The sequence below is a fragment of the Danio aesculapii genome, chromosome 4 (genome assembly GCF_903798145.1).
Source record: "Danio aesculapii chromosome 4, fDanAes4.1, whole genome shotgun sequence".
Taxonomy (NCBI): Eukaryota; Metazoa; Chordata; class Actinopteri; order Cypriniformes; family Danionidae; genus Danio; species Danio aesculapii.
In genome coordinates, this window is record NC_079438.1 from 46,748,456 (window position 1) to 46,760,350 (window position 11,895).

Here is an 11,895-nt window from a genome sequence, read left to right on the forward strand (position 1 = left end):
TAATGGTACTCAGTAAACATATCTGGGTCAAAACTGTCCCAAACATATGATGTGTAATATCTCCTAAAAGATAATTTTAGGTAATTTAAGTAATTGAAGTATCCTAAATTATAAATCTATACATTTTTGAAGATGCTTTAATGAATTTCTCAAAGACTTAAATGGACCCAAATGCAACATAAGGACATATTTTAATTGCATTTTTAAAATAATATTTGAGAAAAATTGTTGCATGGTCAAAAATCAAATGTCAAATATCGCAAACATTTCCAATAACCTAAAGACCAAGAAAAAGAAACTCTAACTCTAAGAAAAAATTTTTAGATAGCAATTGGAAAGCCATTCATTCTGGAGGATTGTTTTTGCAGAAAGTCTGCTGCATTTGTCAGAAATGCAGCAGACTTGTTGCTTTAAAAGTCCTGCTTGTTTGGGACCTGGATAGAAAAGCATGTAATTGAGAGGTTGGGTTTCTAGGGAACCCTTCCATCAGTGGACAAAGGTAAGCTGATTGAACAAGAACCAGGGTGGTCTCTGGCTAAACAATGCCCCTCCATCAAGCTTCAGTGTGTTGATTGGATCCAACAAGTGAATCCATTGAAAACTCACAGAAATGGCAGCAGTTTATAGGCTCATAAAGATCCCCTTTCAGCTCCTTTTCTATTATGAAGAGCAAAGGATATCTAACAGCATGGGAGAACGCTGGGCGTTAAGGGCAGCCATTAAAGCCAGTGTTAACAGCAATATGGCTCATTGTGGCACTTGGCTTTGTTTGGGATTTGACACAAGGCCCAAGAGAGGTCTCTTTTGAATGCGGTTCAGGTTTTAGTGACATCTTGTAACGTGCGATCTGTGGTGTCTATGGGGTGACACAAATAGCGAGTGTTTCTCTTACCGTAGGTAGTCCCTCCGACAGAGGATGAGGTTGGCTTTGGTGTACAGCGTGGATCCCACCTCGCCGAGTCGGCAGTCGCAGCAAGCGCACTTGAGGCAGTCTTCGTGCCAGTACTTGTCCAGGGCCTTCAGCAGGTAGCGGTCCTTGATTTTCCGGTTGCAGCCGGCACAGCCCTTTGGCTTGGTGTCCGGCTGGACGGAGAGCATTTGTATACCTGCGGAGAAAGGGTGAGATGAAGTTGAGAACATAGTTCCAGGTGACTTTTGACAGTATATCATGTGCCGTGCATTTCAGTCAAGGGGCGAACACACAGGTTTTTGGTCAACAATAACAAGAAGCCAATGTAACTAACATCCTCCTCTTCCCCCTCTTTAGGGGAGGGACCAAAGCTTGCCCCCAGAGCAGGCATTGTGTAGCCCTTTACAGGGCGTGAAAGGGCTTTGTTGGGTAGAAAGGGAACAATGTGGGCTCATGCTGAAGGCCCGTAATTAGTATTCTCCCTCCATACAGAGAAGAGTAAGCTGTACCCCGCTTCCCCCCACGCCACTGCTCCTGTCCCGGCCCAAAAAGTTTTTGTCCCACATTTTTACAAGTACGTCTGATTTTGCCCCGCTGTCCTGCTTCTGCGACAGTCCCCATTTCTCACCTTGTGCAGGAGAAGCTGTCAGAGCCATAGATTCCACCTAATGTATATGCTGCTCTTGGAGGGGGTGAGAGCGCAAGCAGTGAGAAATTGCGAACTTTGAGTGAGAGGGTCACCGAGAGATTTCTCAGCTGTGGTAAATTGAGTGTCTCTGTCTGAATTGAGGACCTCCCTCGGGATAGTTATAATGCGCTCGTCGCCACGATGCGTTGTCCAGGCAATCTCGCTGAAATACATTCATAGAGGAATATGAGATTAAAAAGCCTTGTTTGGACTTCTTGACAAGAAAAGTGGTAGATTCTGCACACACACACAAAAAATCATTTACTCACCCTCGTGTCATTACAAGAGTTTCATCGTTTGGATAAAAAAAAGTGAAACATGCAATGAAAGTGAAACAAGGCTTCCAATCCCTAATATCATCTTTCACATTCTACATAAGAAAGGGTCTGGAATGGCACAATGGTGAGTAAATGATGATAGAATTTATTTTTGGGTTCACTATCCCTTTAAATAGTCGTGCATGTCAACACTTTTGCAGGCCATTAAGACTCTTCCATAGCTAACAGAGAGAGAGTTTGCCGCTTCTCTTTTTTTAACATGTGGCCTTGACGATAATTACTTTCAAAAATGATTTGCCAAAAGCGTGGCAGTTGGCCCTCACAGAAAATAAACAAGACAGTGCACCAATTAGTAAGACTGAGGACAGGTGTGAAATTGTTTCAATTCAACTGAGCATTACAATGCAGGGAAAGGAACAGCAGGTAGCCGATCCCTCTAGGGTCATAATTATAGCCTAGAGCAAATATCTGATGCAGTACCATAGGCTTAGACTGTGAACAACTTCTTTCTGCTGTAAGACCATGCTCGTTAAGATGTAGGAACATTCAATGAAAACGAGGCAAGGGATAATGATGATTCCTTCGACCTCACTGGCGTTTTTATGATGCTTTATTTTAAGTTTATTCAAAGGCGAGGGCTTGATGAGGGGAAAACAGCAAGGAGGCACATCAGACAGGTAGCACCGCTGCACTGTTTGTCCCATTGTGTTTAAGCTGTTGAGCTTTTAATTGGCTGGATTGGATTGTAAGAGAAGCACACGGCTGATTTCCTCTGCTGTGCGTCCTTGTTCAGTCCCACTCATCCGCACAGCCCCAGCTCGTCTGGTTAACACAACAAAGTCACCGCCTCTCATTACCAAGCCAAAGAAGTTAGAGTTTCGACTCCCCTCCGTCTGCAATCACTGTTAGTCCCAAATGAATCGATTGTGGAACAAACTAACTAGCCCTTCTATTCAGAAGCTTGGATGCCCAATTCGGTGTTCTCTAATGGGAGTGTGGGATATTCATGGCCTCATTGATTTTGTTATTTCCAACAGTGAACAAAAGATTCATCTAACACACAGGGATTGGCTCTGGGTTAGCGTTTTAAAAACACAAAAACTAAATGATTTTACCAGTGATGCAGAAAAACTGTGCTGAACCACTTTGAGTGTCTTCTGCACTTAGCATGGCCATTTTAGTTCAAATCATGAACTCATGACTCTTTTGAACAAGTTTTTAATAGTGAATCAGAATCATATAGTTCGATTCTAGACTGAATGATTCTCAATAGCAGGTTTCGTTTTGCGTGAATAGGAAACATACAGGGTGAACAGTACAGCCTAAATCAAGAACCAGTAACCCTTATAAGTCGGTTGTCTTTAGTGAATCCAAAAAATGCAGTGTGAATATCGTATTTCAAGTTTTGAACTAATGACTCTTGTGAGCCGATTCTTTTTAGCGATTCAATTTTAGGGAATCGGTTGGAGCTTTTACTGGATTAACTAGATGGTAGATTGAACTTTTGTTATTATTACTTTCGTTATGTTCGACTAGAAATTAAGAAACAATTATAACAGTGTTATCGCCTACTTAAAGCTCCTAGGGATTAATACATACAGAATGTCATTTATTTTTAATATAGGGGTATTTTTATAATCAGTATCAGGCTAGGGGTATTTTACAAAATGAATTAAGCCTTGAAATGTCACAATCTTTGTTTAGCATCTTTATATTTGTCAAACACGTCACATTTGACTGCATTTCTGTAGCCTCTGAAAAGTGACATCTCATAAAGTCTGTATAAACGCATCTTTGGAAAGAACTACAATACACTTCTAATATGTTATTTAGGTTTTGCTAAAATCTGCAGGGATCTCGTGGTTTGGCAATAGATTTCTAAGCAAAGTAAATGCAATACAAATCTCAATCCTGCATTTCTTCCTCAGGAGTGCTAAAAGCAGCATTAACGGAACGGAATCATTACGCACGAAAGAATTCGCAACCAAAATCGTTTATGAGCTCCTCATCCCTATAGGCCCGGGACATAGGTGTCTTTTTTGTCTTTGCTCACTCAGATATTTCATCATGTCCCGTTCGCATAGTGATGCTCTTTGTGCGCTTCCCTGTTCGCGGATACTGATGGGGAAATTTCGAGGCGAGACTTGGCAAACACCGGGCGCAAAGTACCAATTTGATTTCACATCACAGCTGCGCGAGCCGGAGATGCTGACATTTCACCCTCTTATCAGTTTAATTACTGTTGCCATGGCAGCCTAGTGCACGGAAAAGGCCAATAAGATTTGCAGCTTGCAAAACGAAGAAATGAAACCGTTAACGTGTTAGAAACGATGATACGCGGCGGCTCACCACAGCCCGTTATTTACAATTGTCTAAGCTAACCACGACAATTCACACCGAGGAAATGAAGGGAATGCGTCGGCTCGGTCAAACGCAGCGGTACAGCGACAAAACTACGCATGGAAACATCCCAAGTGCTCAGCCACTCGTTTAAACACACCATCACATACACGCTGATATGATGCAAAACGCAGCTCTTACCGAAACTTTTCTCCCTTTTCTGCATTGGTTGACCCGCTTCGGCTCCCAGAAACACCATGCAACAAGACGAGGCGCAAGCCAAAGATGCGCGTGAAGTGAGCAGCTGTATGCGCGCGAGGGTGCTTCGCTTTTGTTACAAGTAACAATCCAGCTCGCTCCGGCAGAAAAGAGTGAAAACGACGAAAACACCAATCAACAAAACACGGGAGGGAGAAAGAAAGAGCGGGCGAGCCGCTATCGCTCAGCGCCACACGCTGTTAAGACTCCGTTTGTCACAACAGTGCTCGACTATGAAATTAGATCGACCAGCAACCGTGGCGAGGCAAGTGGCGGCGAACAAATGACAGCGGATGACAAAGGCATATGCTTTACCCCTTCGCGCGCGCCGTAATCTTATAATCCTATCGTGCCTCTCGCTATTCGCCTATTTCAGTGCGCCTACAGTAAAAGGCACGAAGTTGGATGTATACAAGAGACAACATGCAGGAACTCGCATTTACTAAAACGCAATCAAGCATTCATGAACTGCATTTCTTCTGATTCTTGCCACATTTTTAGAATATAAACAAGGATGCAACCCAACAATCTCTTTCAAGCTTTGAAAATGCACTAAGTTCCTATTATCCAAGAACTTTGATGTTAATAAAGTACATGCATTAATGCCATGCAACAGTGAGTTTTAAGCATATACTAATATCACAGAAGTATTTTTGTTTGTTTCAGTTTTCTGATAAAGTATTGAACAGTTTAATCATTTGAATGGTTATTCCCTACTATAAAGAACATTTTGTGTAATGGAAAGGTTATGTGGAAGTTAGACGTTTTTCATGGAACCACTGATGCCCATAATGAACCTATATTTAGTCTGAATATCGGTCGTTAGTTACTGTCATGCAGATAGTTTGCGTATAAACGTTTCATTTTGTGCATGCTCCACGGTGTGCATAAATGACAACACACCTGACCTTTTGCAGGATTAGTTTCTTCTGAAATCAACTGAATCACGTGCACAAATGATCCAACGCATGCAAACCTGAACCTTAAATACTATTAATAAAAGCAACCCACGTTAATTAAGCAGTACGTGTATTTAGCTCCACAAGAAATACAAGAAGTGCGTTTGGTAAAGACAATTATAACGCAGCACACTCACCTACTTGACCAAGTTACGCAGAAGGTTAAGTTAGGATAGAGCACCGACTCCAACTCAATATTCCTCGGAGCAAAAGTTCACGAATCTGACATTGCACCGCGGATAAGAGTGATCTTCAGGTTAAAAATAATGAGGTCCACATGGATCATCTACGAGTAGTTGTTCGCACCAAAAGCTACAGGTGTTCTCGCGCGAGCCGTCATGTATTGAGTATTCTGAGAAGGCTCACAACAACTTGCCCATCAGTGAGTGAGGAACGAGGAATAGTGAAGCCTAGCTTTATTATCTTCAAACCCAATCCCTCACCAGTGAGACATTACACGAGGAGGAAAAGGTCATTCGGTTATTACCGACAGCCGGAGTAACGGGGCGCGCGCTCGCTAACACAAACTTAATGCGCACCTCTCTGAGACGCGCGCGCAAACATGCTATGAGCTATGTACTACACGTTTGCACACACACACTCTCTCTCTCTCTCTTTCACTCTCTTTGTTTTAGCAGCTAGGCAACAAATTCGTGCTGCTTCATAGTGATAGCAGAATCGGTCTGATTAATAAAACATTTATGCATGCATATGCATGTCTGTCATTGTATGGACAGCTGTTTGTGCACGTGCGTCTGTTTTACTCTTAATCATCCTAATGCAGGAAAACACATTCTGAGAAAAAAAAGAGATTTCAATTACAAAAAAAAAAAAAAAATCCAACAACCTTGAGTGTCACAAAGAACCTTTAGTTCTGCGTTTAGTTTAAAAACCAGGCATTTAAGATGCTGCAGGGGAGTTAAAAGTGCTTATATAAAGAATATATAATTTAACACAATGAAGAATTTAGTATTTGATGCCAGAATAAGTGAAACCTAATATCAATTTTGCAATCTACAAAAAGCACAACATAGCTAAAACATTCCAAACAAAAGTTAAGGAGGCATTCAGTTTCCACAGACTTCTACAGCATTCCTGAACACATCCTTTTTCAAGTCTTTCAATATGTCAGTCTCCTATTGAAACAGCACACCTAATTCATACAGCATTTTAGTGATACATATTAGTTGGCTCATAAAATGGCTCAGAGGAGCCATTTAGGTTGATTTGAAAAACACTAATATAATCTAAAGCAGTGTTCCCTAACTTTTGTCTGTTGTGTACCTCCACAGTCCAATTAATTTGCCTCAAATGCCAAACCATGTTCTTATTAAACTCACATTACACTTGGTTTCATTTAGCATGAATATTATGCATGTTAAAGTCACTTAATATACCAACACTGCTGGTGAAAAACAGACTCAAAGTAGTGCTTTTATAAATGTGTGCACACATGTTGCACCTCATAGTGTTTCCTATCTAAATCTTTTCAGGTGACCCCTGGTGCCTATTATCCACCCTTGGGGTCAGAATTTGTAATCACTAGTATTTCAAGAATCAAGTTATTTTTGACTTTAACATGTTAATCATTCACAAAAGTGGAAACATAACAATAAAGAGAAGAGTGTAAAAAGCACATCTGTTGTTTGTAATAACACATTTAAAAACACCCTTTTTAGTTATCTGATGACTTCTGCAAATATCTAGCACCTTGTGTGTGATCTCTTTTCTGAAGCATTGACATTATTGGTTCATTTGCCATTTAGGCCTAAATCAAGCAGTATTACCCGAATACACAATGAACATGTTTGATTACTGACGATAAACTGGCACGCACAGTATGTGATCGCTGTTCATCTGCTACAAGTCTTAAATATCAGAACAAAACTTGTAACTGTGTATTCATATGTGTGTGTGTGTGAGAAAGTATTTTCACTGTTTTCACAGGTTTTTTTTCCAGTCTGTTTCTAAAGCTATTCCTCGCGCATTGGTTACACCTGTTCACTCTAATTAGCACTGCTTGATGCCCATGTTGCCGAGGTAGGATGAATCACAGGCCTTCAGTGCCACCTACCCTCCTTCCTCACACACATACACACACACGCACAGAGAGAGAAAAGGAAACATAATCACAGTCACTGTAGAGTTTATTTTCTGTCATGGCCCAAAAGTAGTCATTTATCGTCAGCCAAGTTTAAAAGTGACTAAACTGAGAATGTGGAGACGCAGAACCGATGGTAACAAGAGTTGGGTAGTGGTAAGATTGTGGCCCCATGCCAATCACTCTCTGCCTAAAATACAGCAGTAATGAGATGGGTCATAAAATGCTCCTCGCTTCCATTATGAGTGATGAGATGCATTAAAGCTGACAGGGTATTACCTGCCAGTAATTAGGTTTTGTCATGGATTGAATTATTTCAAAGCGGGCTATCTTGGTAATCATGCAATTTGCGGGGGAGACGCTTTAAGCTGAGTAAAAAGGAAAGGGAGAGAGAGAGAGAGAGAGAGAGAGAGAGAGAGAGAGAGAGAGAGAGAGAGAGAGAGAGAGAGAGAGAGAGAGTAGGGGACGCTGTAACCCCTTCTTCTTTCTCTACCCTCCCGCCACCACTTCATCTCGCGCATTATCACGTCAATTATTCACCGAAGATATCTGAATTATTGGGGGTGATGAGCTAGAGAGTGCCATCATCAGACTGTGCCGGGTGAGGTGAACTCAGCCGTCCGTCACGTAACGTGACGCTCGCGTAAAACAGTCCAGCACGCAGCTGCGTGTCGCGAAGCGCGCGCGCTCTTGGTGAACGGACGTCGTTAAAATGAAGAGCTGCTTATTATTTCGCCTCTCTCTCTCTCTCTTACACACACACACACACCCTCTTTCTCTCTCTCTTTCACACACAGACTCACGATATAACGTCAGCTGAGAGAGGGATATCCGACAGACGACCACCCCACTTCATCCGAGCGCGAGCAATGCAGGTTCGTTTTTGTGGTAGAAATGAAAGGCGGGAGTTTAATTAGCGGGCTTCACAAGAGGGGGGAAATCTGTTTCTGTGAGGAATGGAGTAAAAAAAAAAGATATTTCCTGGTACTCTTACCCTGGTTTAAGCCTCCTTTGAGCATCTCCAGCGACCATTCATTTCACGGAAGCTTCAACTTAATCCCAGTTTTAAACCGCTGCTAGTAACACACAGAGAACCTAATACTCCCGCGCACCCACCACAGTCACTCACATTGTAATACGACTATAACTCCTTGTTTAGGAGAGGAAAGCGTCAAAGTAGTTGGCAATATCCCGAGATCCTTTATCCTAACACCTTAATTAGAACTAAAGACCAGCACCAATTAGTTCCGGTTTAGGGTCAAATTAAAGCCTGCAAGAACAACTCGTTTTCCAAGCTTCTTAATGAGCTGCAGATCACAATATGTTTGAGGAGCAAGAAGAAAAAAAATCTGATTGAAAGATCAAAGATACTGTACCGAGGAAAAGTTGCAGATTAAGACGAGATGGTAGCTCAAATATTGCCGGTTCCCTTGTCAAGTTCCAGGCGAGCGGGTTTAAAAACATGCAGCCTGCCTTGGTGCAACTCCTCCTCGCTCCTTTTCTAAAAGATTCCCCTCCTTCTCCCCACGAGGCTGTTTTCTTCGCTCCGCGATCTCGTTCCCTCCCTGGCAGCAAAGGCAAAACAGACCTGAGCCGGCCCGCACGTCTCCTTGCCTATTTAAAGCACCTTCACCAGGTCCCTAGTTAGCAGCACACTCCAGCTCATCCAAGAAGCTGACAAGCACCGTTAGGGAAGGCAAGCGCATGTTGCTCTAATGGACCTCATTAAGTTCTACTTACAGATGTTCTCTTAACATAATTGATCTGCAGCGAGTTGAGAGGACGGCAACCTATTCCCTAGCCCCCAATTATGGCCCGGTAATTAGATCCCCAACCTCCAGTTCTCCACATTCACCCTTCTAACATTCCGAATATCAAAGTATCTCTTTCTCTCAAAGCAAACCCTCCTGCCTCCCCCACCACCTAACCTTCGTGTCTCCACCTCCTTTGCACCCTCCCCTCCCTAAGGACTCCATCCTCTGACAGTATTGACAGTCAGATCTGCTAACCTTTGTAGTGAAGCCAGACTTAGTAGTGCACTCACTCCAATTGACAGAGCTCAGTCTAGCTTTTTCCCTTCTCGTTTTTTGGTCTCTCTCTCTCTCTCTCTCTCTTTGCTCTCTCCGGTTCCCTTTTCTCTCCCTGCCGAAATATACCAGGGAAAGAGTGAAGGATGGAGCGTGAACACAAGATGGGGAGGAGGGGGAGACGGATGGATAAAAAACAAGTTTGCACTTTTTTGATAAAAGGTGTAATGATAATATCTGTCAGGGAGAGAATCTCTTTTTTTGCACAATGCCTTTTATCTTTAATAATTCACTCTGATGGTGAATGTGAGTGCAGGGGGGAGAAGCAGGTGGGTGTGAACGGTGAGCTGATATGGCGCAGCGTTTATAATGCAATCAGAGGCCACTCCCTTCACCCGCTTAATATCCCCTATGCTAAAACATGAAGCACTTTAGGGAAAATGAGAATGTCAAGCTTACGCACTTAAAAGAGGAGACTGTTTCGTCACACAGGTAGAGAAGGAATCCAGGGTTGGTGCCCTTGGTGCCAATCATCAACATCATTTTTGTAGATCATGCACCATTTGTGTTGTTAATGTGACATGAACGTGTAGGCAGCAGAGCTTTGTGAGAGCGCAAACATGGTAATGTGCTGTTTTGCAGGCTTTTCAAAGAAGTCCAGATTGTATCTTTTTATTCTTCATAAAGGCCCGTGTGTACTTCACCCATCTTGACATATTTGCACTGTTTTCAAAGTATAACATACAGTACCACTTCTGTTTTAGTTGATTTGCTTGTTTGCGTCCTTCAATTACTCAAAAATACAACAGTTGTACATATTACAACTTAGTAGACAGGAATCAGCATCAGTCTCAGGAATATGTGTCTAGGAATATGAATGAGACAAGTAAACTTTTGGCTCAACTTGCTGTATTTGAAGTGAAGTTTATTTACAGTATAAACTAATTTTGAGAGGATCACATGCTCATGATTGACCACACGGCCAGTCCCTGATTTCCTAATCATGATCGTCCAGTCATATGATTCCTAATTCACTATAAATAACCAGAGTCTTCATTCCACAACTTTCTTCATCTGGAAGAAACACCCCTTCCTCCCTTTTTCCTTCTCTTTTCATGTAGATTGTGTGACACAGCAGCCTAGTGGTTAGCACTGTGGCTCCACAGCAAGAACACCACCAGTTATTGTCCTTGCCGGGCCGGTTGGCTTTTCTGTGGGAGTTTGTATGTTCTCCACATGTCCACATGGGTTTCCACCGGGTTCCCTGGTTTCCTCCCACCGTCCAAAGATATGCGCCATATGTAAACCAACTAAGCCAAATGGACACCATAGTCTAGCTCCAAACATCAGTATTTTCTCCTTCTCAAAGTAGTTCACCTTAGCCACATCAGCTGGGGAGTTTTTGAGATCTACTAAGCTTATTCTCTCCTCTCGCCCTGCGAATGCGAGGGAGCCCTGGGCTTGAGGATCCCTTGAGCTCAGGCCTCTCTCCCGGGACAGCATGTCAAACAAGCTTATTATAAATCATCAGATAAATGGGAACTCTTGAAGAGCCTATATGATGAATCAACAATTGCTGAAGATGCTGTTGATGATAGGGAGTAATTATTGCAATGGCAGCTTTTAATTTGTTGCTAATTTAGACCGTTAACCAATAATGTTATTTTATCAGTTAACCTAGGCATCGCATCCAAACCAAACTGCTTTATATGGGTAAATGCTACTTCAAAAGTTAACCAATCATCTTAAAAGTTTATTAACCTGTTAGCCAGCACCCACTTTTGGGGATTTACACCTACCAAACTTTAAATAGTAACACTTCTTGACCCCAGTGAGCTATAAACATAACTTATGTATCATTGGAAAGAAGACACTTTGAGCTTTACTATGATTTTACTACCATCTAGAAAGTTTCATGATAAAAATATGAAAATGTATACATTATGAAGTAATGAGAGAATACTCTTCCAAAAAAAAAATCCAATTGAGTCAATGGTAGTCAATAGGCTTATTCAAAAGGCTACTGTGGGCTATGCTTAAAATAAAACATATTGGCCGTATGGGATATTTGGTTTCATTTTCTTCCACTCAAATGGGGAGTAAACCATGAATGCTTCTGAAATTGTCACACATTACTACCTTGATAAGATTTTAATTAATATTTACTATTTACATTGCCATTCCTTTGACAAACAAAGCACATGAACTACAGTATTGCACATCAGTTTGGCTTATTTTCTCAAAAATGTAGCATTCTGTTTCTCCTGCAAAGACTTTGACCATAACTGTCAAAAAGATCTCTTCTCACTCCAATTAATATGTTTTCTGTTACTG

At 41.9% G+C, this 11,895-nt stretch overlaps 1 protein-coding gene across 4 annotated transcripts in view; it reads right to left on the reverse strand.

Moving 5' to 3' along the window:
• Positions 1 to 9,055, reverse strand: part of lmo3 (LIM domain only 3) — a 63,848-nt gene extending 54,793 nt beyond the window's left edge. Inside the window, exons 1-2 of one of the 4 annotated variants that reach the window (XM_056455850.1) lie at positions 8,911 to 9,055; positions 893 to 1,106 (exon numbers count right to left, since the gene is read on the reverse strand). In XM_056455850.1, the coding sequence (XP_056311825.1) occupies positions 893 to 1,106; positions 8,911 to 8,998 (302 nt within the window). In that variant the 5' untranslated portion in view covers positions 8,999 to 9,055. Of the gene's footprint in view, positions 1 to 892; positions 1,107 to 4,417; positions 4,739 to 5,570; positions 5,974 to 8,337; positions 8,396 to 8,910 lie in introns of those variants that run through there. The other 3 variants (XM_056455853.1, XM_056455852.1, XM_056455851.1) reach the window with 3 other exon arrangements.
• Between the last annotated feature and the right edge of the window lie 2,840 nt (positions 9,056 to 11,895).